Source organism: Chelonoidis abingdonii, chromosome 11 (assembly GCF_003597395.2).
Source record: "Chelonoidis abingdonii isolate Lonesome George chromosome 11, CheloAbing_2.0, whole genome shotgun sequence".
NCBI classification, from domain to species: Eukaryota; Metazoa; Chordata; order Testudines; family Testudinidae; genus Chelonoidis; species Chelonoidis abingdonii.
In genome coordinates this window covers 25,677,148-25,689,731 of record NC_133779.1, presented here as the reverse complement: position 1 = coordinate 25,689,731, position 12,584 = coordinate 25,677,148, and the positions used below count along the sequence as shown (strand labels likewise).

General features: G+C 56.5%; 3 protein-coding genes across 3 annotated transcripts in view; 1 reads left to right on the top strand and 2 right to left on the bottom strand.

Moving 5' to 3' along the window:
- LOC116824745 (uncharacterized) overlaps nt 1-12,584 on the bottom strand; it is an 864,335-nt gene that overhangs the window by 170,036 nt on the left and 681,715 nt on the right. The gene's annotated exons all lie outside the window — the stretch shown is intronic.
- Nucleotides 1-12,584, bottom strand: part of LOC116824014 (uncharacterized) — a 585,485-nt gene that overhangs the window by 282,427 nt on the left and 290,474 nt on the right.
- LOC116829256 (uncharacterized) overlaps nt 8,895-12,584 on the top strand; it is a 385,131-nt gene continuing 381,441 nt past the window's right edge. The window contains exons 1-4 of the mRNA XM_075070439.1: nt 8,895-8,974; nt 9,890-9,976; nt 11,428-11,649; nt 12,282-12,304. Of these exons, the coding sequence (XP_074926540.1) occupies nt 8,918-8,974; nt 9,890-9,976; nt 11,428-11,649; nt 12,282-12,304 (389 nt within the window). The 5' untranslated portion in view covers nt 8,895-8,917. The remainder of the gene's footprint in view (nt 8,975-9,889; nt 9,977-11,427; nt 11,650-12,281; nt 12,305-12,584) is intronic.

Below are 12,584 nucleotides of genomic sequence, written 5' to 3'. Positions count from 1 at the left end.
AGAGCCGAATAATGAAAAGATTTTGGAAATGGGAGTTTTAGGGGAACGAATCGCTCCCTGACTCAGTCTATATCAGGCACAGCAGCTAACAGCTCAGTCATAGCAGGCCCATACACAGAGTAACGCCCTCGTCCCAGTCGGACAACGGACGAGCTAGGCCGATGTTTCTCCGGCGGTGGCTTGCCACCCCGGCCGACTCATGACAGGCAGGGAGACAGGCTGGGAGATATTCCCGGGTTGTTATGATCTAAAGCAGCGGTTCTCAAACTGTGGGTTGGGACCCCGAAGTGGGTCATGACCCCATTTTAAGGGGGTCACCTGGGCTGGCTGAGACTTGCTGGGACTCGGGGCTCAGGTTATGGGCCCTACTCGGGACAGTGGGGCTCAGGCTTCAGTCCCCCCACCTGGGGGTCCCGTGGTAATTTTTGTTGTCAGAAGGGGGTCATGGTGCCATGGAGTCTGAGAACCCCTGAAAGCAAAGTCTCACTGTCCCACTTCCGGCCACGTTTCTCCTTCCAGGTCAGCAGTTTCCTGCCAGCCTCTTGAGACCCCCCCCTCCAAGTTACGGAGCCTCAGCACAGAGACGCGTTTTATTCTTCCTTTCACAGTCAATGGAAGGGAATCCCCCCACCCCAAACCCTGACGTCAAATAAGGGGTCACCAACGTGAAACGTGCGAGACACACTCGAGCAGCGCCCGTCTCGTTCACATGGATCCCAAATACAATCTAGGGCTCTCCTCCCCTTCACAGCCAGTGTGTACACACGAGACCAGCCCCATCTCCACCCTCTCCTCGCTCCTGAGACTCTGCTGCCCAACGTGGCCATGTTCAGTCACACAATGAACACAATTTCATTCTTGTCCCACCTATTTCATACCTTTCCAGGTGTTGTTCTTTCCACCTACTGGAAACACCCCCCTGAGATCTGGATTCACTCTGAATCCCCATCTGACATCCCAGCCGGAGTGAATCAGCCATGGGACGCACCCGGCTTGACATCGTTCCACCATTTCCAGCTGCACACCAGGGCCGGAGGCAGCGCTCCCCTGTCGCTAACATGGGGATGGGGCTGAAATCTCCCCATGGCCCGTCAGAGATAGACACGTACCTGTGTCGCTCCCCAGCTCCCGTCGCAGCGTCTCTAGGGGAAGGAGAGGAGGGGAGAGGTGAGGATTCAGGCCCTCGCGTTCAGGGGAGGTTCCCCTCGGTTATTCATGTCATTGCTGTTAACGACGAGATGGTGACGGATCAGAGGCCGATACCGCAGCCACTGCAGACAGAGCCAGCCCCACAGGGCTGCTCCATGGGGAAGGGCGACTAGCTGAGCTGGGCTGTGAGATGGAGCCGGGGTCAGTGACATCACTCGAGCCCCCGACTCCTCCCCAGGGCCTGGGTCACTCTAACCAGAGGAGACACCCCCAGACTCCAACTCACCTTTGAATCCCAGCAGCACCTGCTGCAGGCGGGCGCTTTGCAGGGAGAAATCGCCGAGTCTCTTCTCCAGCTCCGCAAACCCCGGCTTCGGCCTCTGAAACGGCCCGTCCTCCCTGCTTGGGAAAGGAGGAGGGGAGAGAGATGGGCCTGATCCCCAATCCCTCAGCCCAGCAACCCCCAAAGTCCAGCAAACCCGGACCTGAGCTTTGCAGCCTGAGGTGATCGCGGTTATGGTGAGTTGCCTTCCCTCAGCCCTGTGCTCTCCATGGAGCTAGGACACCGGGAATGGAGACGGGTTCAGGGCATTTCTCTGGGACACTGGTTCTGTGGGGTGGAAGCGCTGGGTTACCCCGGTAACAAGGGGCAGGGGCGCTGGGGTTCCCAGGAAAGGAAGGAGACATGTCCCAAAGGGTGGGGGTGTCCCACAATCTCACTGTGGCCCCAGACCGAGCCCAGGTGCTCAGCAGGGAATGAGCCAGGGCCCTGTAATGCCAAAAGCCCAGAGCCCGTCCGCGGGCACCGTAACCCCGGGGTGTCCAGCTCCTTTGGCGGAGCGGGACGTAGTCCAGTGTCCGTGTTTGAGGGGCCAGCAGGTGAGGCCAGCAGACAGCCTGCAATGGGCAGATGCTGGGAGCAGAGCACCAGAGGCCAGGGCTGCCCGGGGGCGGGGAGGGAATGGGGCAATTTGCCGCAGGCCCTGGGCCCCATGAGGCCCCCATGAGAATATAATATTCTATAGTATTGCAACTTTTTCTTATGGAAGGGGCCCCTGAAATTACTTTGTCCCAGGCCCCCTGAATCCTCTGGGCGGCCCTGCCAGAGGTCTGTCCTGGCTCCCTCCTCAGCTGCAATCAATCAATTCCCCCCACCCCCGAGACACCCGCCTGCAGCTCAGGGCAGCGCCCAGTGGGGGTTTCTCTTTCTGCCCCTACTGGGGTGAGCAGGGACCTGGGGGTGTTTCCAGCAGCGCAGCTGGAATTGAATCGGGGAACCAGCGTTTAATAACGGGCAGCTCAAGTTCAGATCAATTTTGGTACGATTTTCTTTCTAATATAAAAGAATTCATAAGTAAACGGGCAGCAATTATCGGGGCTCTTTTGTCCTAGTGTTCCCGGCCATAAAAAGAATTTTATTTATTGATTTTGGCTTTTCATGATAGGGGTGTCAGGTTTGTTCACTGTTCAGAATCAACATGCCCAGAAAAAGCTGCTTGTGTTTCACTGCTTAGGTTCCGGTGCCATCGTGTGGCTCCCTCCTTTCTGTGCAAAGCACTGGTATTTTGCACTGTAACAATATTTCCTCGCCGGGGGGTGGGGGGGAGGCGAAGGCTGCATTCATGTACTGAACAATCACTAGAAAGTGACAGAAAATCACCCTTACGATAAGCCTCCGCCCCTCTCAGAAATCATCTCCTCCTCTTCCGTTACGGGAGATCCTGAATCGTTCCATATCCCTGCAGAGCCCAAGGGTTGGAAGCCGCAATATCCAAGCTGTGGTGTGAAAACCTGCTCTCTGTCTTAATTTGCTACTGACCAGTGTTCATATGTCTCAATTGCAACCTTTAAATCACCCTGAAACATCATGTATTGTGCAGCTCCATTTACTGGGCTCACAGCGGAGCATCCTGACACGGATACGTCTCTCCAAGTGACCGGTGAGTTGGATTCATTGTTGTGGGACATGGGATGTGTGACGGATAATTTAAATTCTTTATTTCTTTAGAGTTCGCCTTTGATATACTTCAGAGCTAGTGCAATCACTGACCATTACAGATCATCAGCTCGGCGGGCAGGCACCGGCAGCAATGCACTCGTCCTGCTGCCTTGACGGAGAAAGGTTTCTCATCAAAGGGAGGGTGGATGCCAGCAAGCTCCTGGGGTAACATCTCAAGGGAGATGAAAGGGCTTGTTCAGAAAGAGATTTTGACGTCAGGTGGGTTTGTCTCCATGCAGGTGTATTTTAGTCTCTGGTAGGTAGAAAGGAGAGAGAAATATTTGGGATTTCCTCTTTCCCTGACTGAGGACCATCTGTGCTCACCTGAAATCTTTCCTGGCAGAAGCAGTTCTGATCTATGGCTGCCATCACACAAGAAGTCCTTTCCCAGGTTGTCCCATTCCCCCCAACACCCCCATGCATGGGGAAGCCATAACGTTGCTGCTCCCTGATGGCAAATGGGTAGGGGCGGACGGGCTGCCAGCTGTGCTGAGCACCCCAGAGACCCACGCACGGTGTGGAGCGTGTGCTGATGCACCTATTCTGTACTGGTGAGGGCAATCCGCACTCCCCAGGGCTTCCCTCAGCACAAACACCGCTCCTACCACCACTGCTTGAAGATGTACCAGCTTCTCCTCCGCCACCCCATGGCCCGAGCTTTAGCGCCAGTTGGTAAAGTGCTCACAAGCTCTATGGAGCACGACACGGGATTATTATAATGGTTGCTACGGCGTGTGGAAGTAGGGAAAGAATGGACAAGGATTTGTAGGGGATCTTAATGCATGTCAGTCTGTTAGCAAGAGTCAGGCCAGCTGTAACCCTAATGACGCGAGACCTGTAGAAGCGAGGATGGTGTGAGGCGAGTGAAAAAGAACTGTGTGAGAAGTTGTCACGACCTTGCACTGATAACCAAATACGTAGACTGGTGTCTTCTAGAAGTGAGAAGAATAAGCTAGCAGGATGGCCTGTGTATAAACAAAATGCAGCTGTTGCTTATTATTGTCTGTATAATTGCTTGTTATTGTCTGTAACAAAGGTATAAATGCTGCTGTAATTGTTTACCTGTTGAGAGACCTGTCCAGGACTGGGCACCCCCTCCCTCTATTGCAATTGCTGGAGAAATAATAAAGTATTTGATTTTGCAGCACCCAAAGAAAAAGCGAGAACTGAGTTTTTCTCCGACAGGCGGATCTCGAACTCAGACAAACCTTAGTGAGGAGGCAAAGAGCTCTAGCCATGCGGTGAATAGCTCTCTAGAGGTTCGGGGTTCGCTCACGAACAAACAAATGAACCAGGGAAGCAGCCTGGTGAAAGAAACAAACCTACCCTGCTCTTTGCATGAGGAGGAGAATTGATGCTGAATCCTGCAGCTGGCAGAATTTGATGTGAGCAAGTATCACACAGGTCTCTCTCTCGGTCCCAGCACTTTCGGCTCAGTTCTGCACGTGCCCAGCCCCGTCACACCTCCCAGCACTCAGCACAAACCCAAATACACACAAGATGCCATTTGGGTGTCAACTGATGAACCCGCTGGGTAATAGCTGCTGCTGCTGGAAATACAGCAGGGACTGTACCAGCCAGATTAAACTCATCAGGCCTTTGGAGAGTTTGCAAGGGGAATCCAGAAAGTTTTTAATTGGGATTCTGCAGAAATGTAGAGAGAACTGAGGGCCAGGATTTCCACTGACCTGCTGCGTAACCTTGAGCAAGTCACATCACCTTCTGTGCCTCCAGTTTCTCCTCTCAACTTTCCAACACGGTCCAACAAAATAAACTTGTGCTTGAAAATTAAGAAGAGAGGGTGAGAATGAAAAATGCCAAATTAGAAATCCCAGTAACACACATCGCCAGTGCAATGCTAGGAACGCAGACGTCATTGCTACTACTAGCAAGTGATTTTTGAGGCGTATTTGTTATTAAAATATAAATTCGACAGCGCAAGAACAAAGGTCAGTGATGAAGTGCTAAGAGTCAGGAAAATAACCTTTTGGAAAAGTAAGACATGAAAAGGAGCAAAAGTATATTTAAAATGGAGTACAAGGATGGGAGCATCATTCAGGGAATCCCAGGAGCGGATAAGACAAATCTGTGAACTGCTGTGAGACTTTTTGCAGCCAAATACACTGATAAGGGATTCTCTGTTTCTGAGGGAGTGTATGTAAAACATTTCACTGAATTGAGTCTTCTCAGTAGGTTATATCAGATAGAGGAGAGCTGTGGTAACTAGGCATTGGGATGCCTGTGCCTTTTGTGGTTAAAAGTTTGGCTGCGTGTGTGTGTTCCCCCTGTGTGCTGTCCCAGTTCTGTGCAGACAGCTGGCAGGGCAGACCTCGAGCGAACTGCCCAATGACCACAGGATCCGTGAAGGTACGAAGGCACCCAGCCAGGTTTATTGTTGATGAAGCATGGTACTAATTGTGACAAAGTGGGACTGTTCTTAATGCTTCCTCTAAATACGGTGTGAGTGCCTCAGTTTTCCCTATGCATTTCTTAAGTCTCCAGTATGCATAAATTGCCGACACTTTGTATCCTAGCAACAAATGGCTGAGGCCCTTCCCCTCCTGCAAGGGGATGCTAAAGGTGTGGGAGAACAAAGAGGTCAGGTGACCTCCAGGCCTCGGGGAAAGGAACTGAGCAGAGAGGAGGGGCTGGAGGGGGTTTCAGTCTGGAGCTGGCTGGGGATGAGGAGTGAAGTGCAGATGTGGGGGTCTGGCTCACTGCCCCCCAGAATGGACCTGGCCGAGGGGTCCCATTCACAGTACCTACAAGCTCTGTTTTAGACCGTGTTCCTGTCACCTAATAAACCTCTGTTTTACTGGCTGGCTGAGAGTCACGTCTGACTGCTAAGTGGGGGTGTAGGATCCTGTGGCCCCCCCAGGACCCCCCTGGGGTGGGCTCGCTGTGGGAAGTGCACGGAGGGGCAGAGGATGCTGAATGCTCCAAGGAGAGACCCAGGCGGTGAAGCCGTGTGAGCTTCTTGCCCTGGAGACAGTCTGCTCCAAGGGAGAGGAGGCTCCCAAAGTCCTGCCTGGCTTTGTGGGGAGCAGTTCCAGAGCATCGCTAGTATCCCGCAGACTCTACTGGACCGTTAATACGTGTATCCCATAACAATGGACAAACTTAGTGAACGGCGGGACGCTTTGTTCCTCCCTAGGCCAGACAGAGACACATCCTCTGAGATACTTCTTTATACCCCAATACAAACAAGTTACGTGCCGCCCCTCTGATATAGTTAGGTGGCACCCTCTGGTGGGGTTAATTACTTCCCCCTCGGACGTAGCTAATCCCAACCCAGCACCTTGTACTGTTGGTTCGATCAAAACCTCTCTCTCCATCATGCTGTCATCCAGACCTTATCCTTAAGATGGGTCTGCGTGCTCCTGTTATCTCTGGTGAATGGTCTGGAATTGGGGGTGTTCGGGTACCACCTCTCTGGAATGTGTTTGTGTGTCTATTCTTGTGCCTGACACTAGTTAGGAATATGTGTTTCTGCAATACCAGCCCTGTGCTTGTCAGATTCTGGGAGCCGGGCCTGCCTCTTGCTCGCAACTTAACTTTGTATCGGCAAAGTTTTGTCCACTACTTTAGCCCAGGCCACAGGCCTCATACCAGGCCTCTGATACAAGGCCTTGAGAGTCGAGTCCTCTTTACTACATCTTCAAGAACCCAGCCCTGGGAAGCCTGTGCTGAGACGTACTGTCCTATGGATGAGGAGAGAAAAAAGCCCCCCTGCCTCCCACCTCTATTATTGCAAACACGGGTGTCTCAGTCCACTGGGGTAACTGTTCCCCCCTCTGCCCCTGCCTGTGCTGGGTTTTACCCTCCGGCAGCACCACACCTCTGGGCTTTACCCCAGTTCCTCCACCCCTCGGCCCTGATTTTCCCCTCAGCCCCTCTCCTGCCTCTGCCTCCAGCTGCTCGAACTCCCCGGCCAGTCAATTTCCACCCCATCAGACTCTGGCCACCCCTTGCTCCGATTTGCCCCTTTTCAACCCCGGTAAAAAGCAGCCTGCAGAATCGGAGGTCGAGGAAGAGCATTGGCTTCAGCAGATGTTCCCAGGCATGCGGGTTTGCTGAGAAGTGTTTTGAAAAGAAGGGGGGGGGGGAAGGCGAGGCTCACTTTCTTATGGAGATGCGTACACTACCTATTATGGCCACATTGCAGAGTTGTGGGTCTCAACCATTGCCAGATGGCCGGGCCCTGTTCAGGAGGCTGATTGGTCTTACGTACCGCCAAGTCTCACCTCACTTGAAAACGTCTGGCTTGCAAAATCCGACATAAAACCCACAAAAGTGTCACCCAGATGTCCTGATTTTATAGGGATAGTCCAGATTTTTGGGGGACAGTCTCGATTTTTGGGTCTTTTTTTTATGTGGGCTCCTATTACCCTCCACCCCGTCTTGATTTTTCACATTTGCTGTCTGGTCACCCTAGTGTCACCGCACGCAATTACTGAGAAATTGCTGACTTTCTCGTCTCGATCATACAAGTATAAAATAAATCCATTGGAATATGAATATCGTACTTCCATTTCGCAGTGGGTCTCAAACTTTTGTCCTGGTGACCTCCTTTCACGGAGCAAGCCTCTGAGTGTGACCCCCCACCCCTTATAAATGAAAAACACTTTTAAATATATTTCACACCATTATAAATGCTGGAGGCAAAGCGGGGTTCGGGGTGGAGGCTGACAGCTCGCGACCCCCCATGTAATAACCTCGTGACCCCTTGAGAGGTCCCAACCCCCAGTTTGAGAATCCCTGGTGTATAGTCCGGGGTCGGCAACCTTTCAGAAGTGGTGTGTCGAGTCTTCATTTATTCACTCTGATTTAAGGTTTCGCGTCCTGGTCATACATTTTCACATTTCTAGAAGGTTTTTTTCTTTAAGTCTATAATATAGAACTAAACTATTGTTATGTGTAAAGTAAACAAGGTTTCTAAAATGTTTAAGAGACTTCATCTAAAGTTAAATTAAAATGCAGAGCCCCCCGGACCGGTGGCCAGGACCTGGGCAGTGCGAGGGCCACTGAAAATCATCTCGCGTGCCGCCTGCGGCACCTGTGCCATAGGTTGCCTACCGCTGGGCTAATATATAGACCAGTATAAACAAGTCATTGCATGAGATTTGACTTTGCTAGCGCTGTTTACGCAGCCTGCTGGAAAACAAGGCAAATGTACCCCCGCCCCCCCGGAAGACCTCTGTGATCCCTGGGGGCACCGGCACCCCGGCTGAGACCCACTCTGGTAGACGCCTTAGGGTGAGTTTCACAAGGCTCCGTGGGTGGGTGCCTAAGTCCCAGCATTATGTAAGCAGGGGGATGGTCCCGCTCTTTTGGGGAACTTTCCCGGCTAGCGAAAGGCTCTGAGCCTTTACCCGGGGGGCTACCTGCCGGGGTCACAGCCCCCCTCCAAGTGCAGCCAGAAAAGCCGGATCTGGGGACTCCTCTCTGGCTTAGGGTGACCCCACGCCCCGATTTTATAGGGCCAGTCCCGACATTTGGGGCTTTGTCTTACCCAGGCGCCGATTACCCCCTATCTGGGGTTTTTTCACACTTGCTGTCCAGTCCCCCCGCCTCTGTCTCCCCATCTGCGCTGCCCCCCAAATTGTAACATCCCCCCGCGGGTACCTGCGCCTCTCCTGCAGCTCGGTTCCCCGCGTGTCCCAACCCCCCTGCGTGGGGCCCAGGGGGCAGGGCCAGGCCCGGGGAGGAGCCGCCTCTTCCTGCCCCCCCCGGCCGGACACCCGCCCTTTAGTGCTGGCAAGCGGGGCCATGGCCGGCCGGGGCGCAGCGCTGGGCTGCTCCGGCCCTGCACCCCGGAGCAGCGCGGTGGGTCGGGACACGCGTGGGCGACACGCGAGAGGGGCTCGGAACTCGGAGTCCAGGCGCGGCCCCGGCAGCGGGGGGGAGTCTGGGGGTCAGAGCCGGGCTGGTGCTGGGGTTGGGGCTGTTTGGAGTGGGGGTGTCGGGGTGTCAGTGGGGGGAAGAGGGGTTTGGGGGTGTGGAGTGGGGCGAGAGCGTGGGCTGGGGTTCTGCTGTGGGAGAGCTGGAGGGTTTTGGCGCTCAGGGTGGGGTCAGAGGCTGCGTGAGGTGGAGTGTCAGTGGGGGGGTGAGTAGCTGGAGGTTTGGGGGCATTAGTAGGGGGCAAGAGCTGGGGGTTTGGACGGTCATCGGGCGGCAGAGTGGGGAGTTTGGTGATGTCCATGGGGGCAAGCTTGGGGATTTGCGGGAGTGTCAAGGGGCAGAAACGGGGAGTTTGGAGATGTCAGTGGGGGGGCAGAATGGGGAGTTTGGAGCATCAGTGGGGGCAAAGCTGGGGGCTTGGGGGTGTCAGTAGTGGGGGTGGAGTTGGGGATTTGGGGGTGTCTGTGGGGCAGAGCTGGGGTTTGGGGGTGTCAGTGCGGCGGCACAACGGGGAGTTTGGGGGATATTTGATTTGCAGAGGTGGGTCCATGTTCAGATCTGGGTGTGGGGGTGTTGGAGCTAGGAAACTGAGGCAGTGTCTGAAGCTGGTTGCTTGGGAGGTGGGTGGGCGCAGGGGACATTGGGGTCTGGGGGCTGCACCCTGGTCACTGCTCCACGGGGTCCTTGGTTTTCCCTGAGAAACCTGGGCCCCTTTTATTTCCCCCTCTCCAATCTCCCTTGGACTCTGCTCCGGCATCTGCAGGGTTACGGAGGGGAAGACACCCTGAAATCTGGCAGCGCTTTGCAGCGGTTTGTAACCCTCTCCCCTGCTTCTTCCAGGTGCCCCCAGCAGAGCGTCCGGCCCCCTTGCGAGCCCAGGGAGAAGCCGGCAAAGCCGAGGAGCAGCAGCGAAGCGAGGAGCTGCTGGTAGGTGCCCAAGCCCCCCACCCCTCAGATTAGCCGGGGGTCCCAAAGCCCCAAGTGCCGGTGAATGCAGGGCCCGGCCTGCTGGCCTCAGCTGGGGACTCATCCCCCGGGAGCCTAGGGGAAGCAGGGCCAGACATGGGGGGCGCGATGCCCTTAGGGTGCAGGAGGCCGCTGGGTGGGAGAGGGTCTGACATGGGGGGCGCGATGCCCTTAGGGTGCAGGAGGCCGCTGGGCGGGAGAGGGTCAGACATGGGGGGCGCGATGCCCTTAGGGGGCGGGAGGCTGCTGGGCGGGAGAGGGTCGGACATGGGGGTGGCGCGATGCCCTTAGGGGGCGGGAGGCTGCTGGGCAGGAGAAGGTCAGACACTGGGGGGCGCAATGCCCTTAGCAGGCAGGGGGCTGCTGGGCGGGAGAGGGTAGGACACGGGGGGGGGTGATGCCCTTAGGGGGCAGGAGGCTGCTGGGCAGGAAAGGGTCAGACACGGGGTGGGGGTGTGATGCCTTTGGGGGCAGGGGGCTGCTGGGTAGGAGTGGGTCCGACACGGGGTGTGCGATGCCCTTAGGGGGCAGGAGCTGCTGGGTGGGAGAGGGTCCGGCATGGGGGGCGCGATGCCTTTAGGGGGCAGGGGGCTGCTGGGCAGCAGAGGGTCTGACCGGGGAGGTGTGTGTGATGCCCTTGGGGGGCAGGGGGCTGCTGGGTAGGAGTGGGTCCGACACGGGGGGGGTGCGATGCCCTTAGGGGGCAGGAGCTTCTGGGTGGGAGAGGGTCCGGCATGGGGGGCGTGATGCCCTTAGGGGGCAGGAGGCTGCTGGGCAGCAGAGGGTCAGACACTGGGGGGGGGTGATGCCCTTGGGGGCAGGGGGCTGCCGGGTAGGAGTGGGTCCGACACGGGGTGGGGTGATGCCCTTAGGGGGCAGGGGGCTGCTGGGCAGCAGAGGGTCCGACACGGGGAAGTGTGATGCCCTTAGGGGGCAGGGGGCGGCTGGGTAGGAGTGGGTCCGACACGGGGTGGGGTGATGCCCTTAGGGGGCAGGGGGCGGCTGGGTGGGAGAGGGTCCGACACGGGGTGGGGTGATGCTCTTAGGGGGCTGCTGGGCAGCAGAGGGTCCGGCTGTATTAGCCCAGAGCCCCTGCCCACGGGCTGGCTGGACGTCGCAGTGACCGGCAGCCTTTCTAGCGCCCGGGGTGATGGGGTGGAAGGAGATGAAATGGGAGCTGCAGAGATCAAGGGTTTGGCTCAGTGCAAGTTGATGAGATTTTGGGGAGAACAGTCCCACCCCATGAGCGAGGTCCAGCTCACCCCGGCCCTGACCCCTCCACGCGTCCAGGGGTAAATGAACCCCCCGTCCCCCAGCACAGGAGATCCCTGCAGTGGTAAGTAAATCCCGCACCCAGGAGGTGCATTTCCGGCTCTCCCTGGTGCCAACCCGCCCTCGCCCTGTGGCTGCAGGAACAGGCGGCAGCCGAGAGGTGGAAGATCGTCTGGGAGTGGCGGGATCTGCGAGGGTTTCTGGAGGAGCAGGAGCAGCGGCTGCTGTCCCAGCTGGAGGAGCTAGAGAGAGCCATTGTCCAGAGAAGGGATGAGGGCGGCTGCAGCCTGTCCTGGGAGATTTCCCTGCTCAGCGACAGGGGAGGAGACGAGGGGCAGCAGCCGCCGAGCCAGTCCCTGCAGGTCAGACTGTCCTTGCAACGATCCGATGCAGCATTTCTATGCGAGCGTCTCAGCTCCGGACCCCAAAGCGCTTTACAAAGCGGGGCTGGGGGCATTATTCCTATGGGGCAAGGGGGGAAAGCGAGGCAGCGCCCTGTCCAAGGTCACACAGTGAGTCTGTGGCAGCGCCAGGGATGGGACCCAGGAGTCCTGGCTGCTGCAACCCCAAGACCTTCTCTCCTGCCCTGTCAATGTGTCTCTGCGTTTGCACTTGGAGGGTGAAATCCCCTCCCCGATGCAGAGGCCCCCACTCCCACCAGGTTAATGGGTTACCGGGGTCAGGGGGCTTGTGGGGCTCTCAGCCCTGGGGGAATTTGATTCTCAAGGCAGAGGAACATTTTCTGCCTGTAAAGTGCCTGGGCAGGAACTTTCTCCAGTGGTGTCCTCCCAGCCAGGACCCCTGGGGCCAGTGAAAACAAACAGCCCTGCTGGGGGGATGGGGACGGGGACGGCAGCTGCTCTCTGAATATGAACCCGAGTGTCTGAAATTCCCCAAACACTCGCAACTCTGATGGTGGCCGCCCTGCCTAGCAGGAGGCCTCCCCAGCCTGTGATGCCCCCCGTGATGGCCTCTCCTTTCTCTCCCTCTCCAGGGTGCCGGGAGCACTGGGAGCAGGTGAGTCCCCGGCTCCATTTCACTCCCCCCCTGTGCTCAGTGAGGCTTGGAAACGGCACTGAATATTGCATTTCCCGCACCCTTGCAATGTGACATGCTGGCTGGGATCACATCTCCCCTCGCGGCTGTCTCTCTGGCAGCTAGTGAGGTCCCACCAGGGCTGGCCGACATATGGCCCGTGGGCCAGACCTGGTCTGTCGTATTTTTGTGGCAGCATCGCATAGTCCCAGTGTGCAGAATCTCACCTTTCCAGTTTCTATCCCTCCTGGTTACAAAGAAC